We start from the raw sequence: 4,432 nt of genomic DNA, 5'->3' as shown, positions 1-4,432 counted from the left end.
AGGTCCGCCTCGGGCAATAATCCCACCACGCAGTGCTGAACATCGTTCCTGAAATATCCACCAATATCCTGCTGGTTTTGTCATCATCTAATTTGTTACGTCTACGTCGAATTCATTATTTTTTATCTATAACTTAAAAAAATGAACACAACTAAAGATGTAAAGCCCCAGCAACTTCTGTCTTAAAACTTTTTTGTAGAAACGTACTCATTTAATTCGGCTTTTTGTTACAAGAGCGCAAAGTTTTATACTCTTTTATTCGCTGGTCCAAAGATGGCAGCTCATTAAAATTATTAACCACTGTTAATTTTGAGATAATTTTATTTAAATAACTACTTTCTTAAACTCCTAAAAATCAATGTTATATTTATTTTTGAGTGCCAATAGTTCGTCGAAAAAGACTAACGACAGCGCAGAATGAGGTACAAATCGCAAATAGATTCCCCAAAAGCCTTTGTAGAGTCCATATAAACCCTCAGCGCGTGCAGTTTTCGCAAAACAATCCAACCAGCCTCGATACATTAAACCCTTGCCATTCGCATCCAAGCCCTGATTGTAGAGACGTGTCATTATGACATCTGGCGGCGTCATAGCCACCGCAGACACACAGCCGGCAATGAAGCCAGCACAAAGTGAATTTAACGCCGGCTGCACCACTACGTTATGATCACGCAGCCAAGCTTTCGCCGGTCCAAATGTTGCCAACTGCGCGCCAGAACCAATAGAGGTGCGCACAATGGATGCTGCCGAACCACGCCATAATCCAAAAATGCCACCTTGCCGATAGATGTGCCGCAGCGCCGACAACATGCCGGTATGTTCGTGCTGATAGCCGACAGCGACTTGTTTGGGTGCACGAGCTTGAAGTTGTGTTTTTATCTGCCGGAAATAAGTTAATACACATACGAGTATATAGAGTCATTAGATATTTATAAACACTTGGTACGCAAAATAAGATAATTAAATTTTAGATAAATAAATCAGGCGTAAGGCATTATTGTTTATGTTAAGGTGTTTTTGCAATATCCCATAAAAGAGCGACTTCCTGTCTAACAATGGTTCTTATCTGTATTGAGTTATTAAATTTTTATGAGCCTCAGACGGAGCTGCTAACTTTGGTTTATGACTTCTTGTAAACAAAATTAGATGGTGGTTGTTAGTAATTAAAATGTAAATATTTCTTTCATAGTAAGTGATAAATAATTACCGACACAGCTAAAACAAAAAAAAAAAAAAAAAAAAAATGTTTTTTGTCTGTCTAGTGAATAATAAACTCTTATATGCACATTTTGGGTATCTGAAGCCGAAACTTACGTCTACACAATGCTCGTTTTTTTCATGCCTCAAAAGCGTCCCAAAATGGACCGAAATAGGACTTTTTGAGGTTAGAAAGAAAAATCGGTCCAGATTTATAATTCGTTCGCCTCACAAATTTTTTTGAGAGCTATAATATAAGATCGTAATAGAGCTCCATTGGAATATACATTAGGGTGGTCCTTAAAAATATCAACAACAAAATTTTTGTATGGGGCACACATTTATTTTGTTCTACGTTCAAAATAAAAACATATATAAAACTTTCAAAATCTCTAAAAAAATATTTACGGTTTGAAAAAAAAAACATTTTTTTTTTTGAATCACAAAAATTCAAAACTCAGCTTATGCGTTTATATGATTGAGTTTCAATACGATAAATTATAGCTGGAGAAAGTCAAACAGTTGTGATTTAAAAGAAACTAAAATTTGTTCGAACCCTGATGTGGTCCCTAAACATTTGTTTAAAATATAGAAATTTGCGTAAGTGCCTTTATTTCAGAACCAAACAAATGGCCTCGTATAGGGTGACCAGACGACGTGATTTATCAGGACATGTCCTGATTTCAGGGTCGAATTAAAGTGTCCTGACTGATTTTTCTTAGCTTAACTAAACTTTTTACCCTATATGGTGTATCATGAGCACCGAACTATCGCACAGTGCTTCAAAACTGGCATTTACTGTTCTTAATTCACTGGAGTCTTCGTTTTTAACTGAATTTGATTAATTCAAAAAAAAACTTACACAAGTAATTTTTAAGTAAAAAACAAAATCGACTTCAATTCTCGCATATAAATTTGAGATTATCGTTAATTTCTTCACGATCCAATGATCGGATGTAAACCAAATTAGTATGGGACCACCTGTGACGTAACACCTTTGCTTTAAAAAAAGAATTATAGAACATGGTCCAAAGGTATGTAGTAACAAAAAAAAAAAAAAAATTTATTCCGACAAATTGAAAACCTTCTTCCTTCTTTTTGTGAAGTCTTTTAAAAAATAGCAAGCAACATTTCCTTGTGTTAAATTTTTTAGTGGAAAGTGTAGAAAAAGTAGCAATTAAAAAAAATATCTATTCTCCTGTTCCAGTTAATAAATGTTACATAATTGAAACTGACTGAAAACAATTGTAGGGTTTCCCAAAACAAAAAAAAAAAATCCAAAAATATTTTGAAATGTTACAAAAAATGTTCACGAAAATTAAATTTTAAAGTCTTTATTATGTAGCATTTATTATATTTTTGCAAAACCTAAAAAAATAACTTTTTATAACATTCCAAAATTTTCTTGTGAATATTTTTTCCTTTATAGGGGAACCCTACAATTGTTTTTAAATAGTTTTTATTATGTAACATTTATTAACTGGAGCAGGTCCAGCTCACGCAATTCTTAATATTTTTTCTTATATTAACTTGAATCCGGCCTTGAGATCAACAAAGTTAAAGTACTTTTCAATTAAAGGCCAAATACAAATAATAAATGTTAATATTTTTCCAAAATATTTTATGGAAGTCTTCAAATATAGCAAAATTGTATATTTCAAAGGAAAAGCAGTAGCGGTTTTTTTGCATACAGAGTGATACACCTTAATACACATATGCATGTACATTAACACTTACCATAAAAAACGGGCTGGAAAAGTATGCGCCCACAGCGCCGCCACCAGCACCCCAAAAGAGACCCAAACCGAAAGATTCATCACCATTTTTGTCGCGTGTCCATTGCATATTGTTCGCGGTGCTATAAATGCCCAGTCTGAGCAAAAAATAAATATTGGGGTTGGTAGAAAATACAGATGTAACAAATCAAAACAATAGTAAATAAATTATTTCCAAACTTCTTGAACCTACCTAAAGGCATTTACGACAAACTGAAAGTACATAGTCGGCACCAGACCTTTCTGCAAGCCCAATAAACCATCGTTACGCGCTATTGTTACAAGTCCATGGAAGATGCCTTTATATGGCTCTACGTATGTGCCACGCGCCGCCAGTTCGCCTTGCAGTTGTATGCGCGTCTTGATGACCTTTGTGAGAAAAAAGTTGCTGCATTAGAGCTCTCATTAATTTTTTGCTCCTCTACTCACATCAATGGGATTTGTAAAAAGCGTTGCACCCACATTAGCCAAACCACCAATCACATATTCAGATACATTCATTGTGAGAATGTTAATCAATTAATAAAAGCAAGCTATCTTTAAAAATGTATGCAAATATATCTCGTCCAACTACAATTACAAACACATTCACTTTGGCACTTTGCAATTTCAAACAACTTGTTTTGTTGGTCGACGCGTGAAGACTGATAATTTACAGTTTAATGTCTAGCTATAAGCTTTGTACATATGTAGTACCCGTAGTTAGTTGCATGTTATCAGCTATCGTCTTATCACTTCTAAGAGCAATAGTAGAGAGTATTGCACAAATTTAGTTGTGTGAGAAAAGCTAAAAGATAATTATGTAGATAATTGTTAGNATCTCGTCCAACTACAATTACAAACACATTCACTTTGGCACTTTGCAATTCTAAACAACCTGTTTTTGTTGGTCGACGCGTGAAGACTGATAATTTACAGTTTAATGTCTAGCTATAAGCTTTGTACATACATATGTAGTACCCGTAGTTAGTTGCATGTTATCAGCTATCGTCTTATCACTTCTAAGAGCAATAGTAGAGAGTATTGCACAATTTTGGTTGTGTGAGAAAAGCTAAAAGATAATTATGTAGATAATTGTTAGTGCATGTTGAACAGCTGATTAAAATGATAATAAACAGGACGATATGTGTAATTCTGTCACACATTTTGTATGATGGACTAGTTTTCATTAATTATTTTTGTTGTATCTTATTTATCTCTATCACATATAATTTGTATCTACATATATGCATAAGGGGATTTTATTATGTGCTCTGGCATCTTATCTTTTGTTGTTTCTCGATTTGTGCATGAATTCATGTACATATGTATCTACATATAGAATAGAAATAATCGCGATATTTATCAGTTGTTGAGGGGCTTTGACTTATCAGACTTATCGCGTTTTATTTTGTGCAAATTTAGTTGGAGTGAGATTGAATCCNTGATAATTTACAGTTTAATGTCTAGCTATAAGCTTT

General features: G+C 33.9%; 1 protein-coding gene across 1 annotated transcript; it reads right to left on the bottom strand.

The window, feature by feature from the left end:
• Nucleotides 1-348: 348 nt before the first annotated feature.
• On the bottom strand, nucleotides 349-3,601 carry LOC108368874 (solute carrier family 25 member 35-like). The gene is made up of 4 exons (XM_017623818.1): nucleotides 3,402-3,601; nucleotides 3,166-3,341; nucleotides 2,935-3,070; nucleotides 349-879 (listed from the first exon to the last, which is right to left on the bottom strand). Exons 1-4 carry the CDS (start codon nucleotides 3,471-3,473, stop codon nucleotides 349-351), a joined length of 915 nt encoding a protein of 304 aa, XP_017479307.1. The 5' UTR covers nucleotides 3,474-3,601.
• Nucleotides 3,602-4,432: the final 831 nt, after the last annotated feature.

Source organism: Rhagoletis zephyria, unplaced genomic scaffold (genome assembly GCF_001687245.7).
Source record: "Rhagoletis zephyria isolate East Lansing unplaced genomic scaffold, Rhagoletis_zephyria_1.1 Rzeph_scaffold_03370, whole genome shotgun sequence".
Taxonomy (NCBI): domain Eukaryota; kingdom Metazoa; phylum Arthropoda; class Insecta; order Diptera; family Tephritidae; genus Rhagoletis; species Rhagoletis zephyria.
Note: the sequence above shows the minus strand (reverse complement) of the source record. Positions and strands in the feature narration are given on the sequence as shown.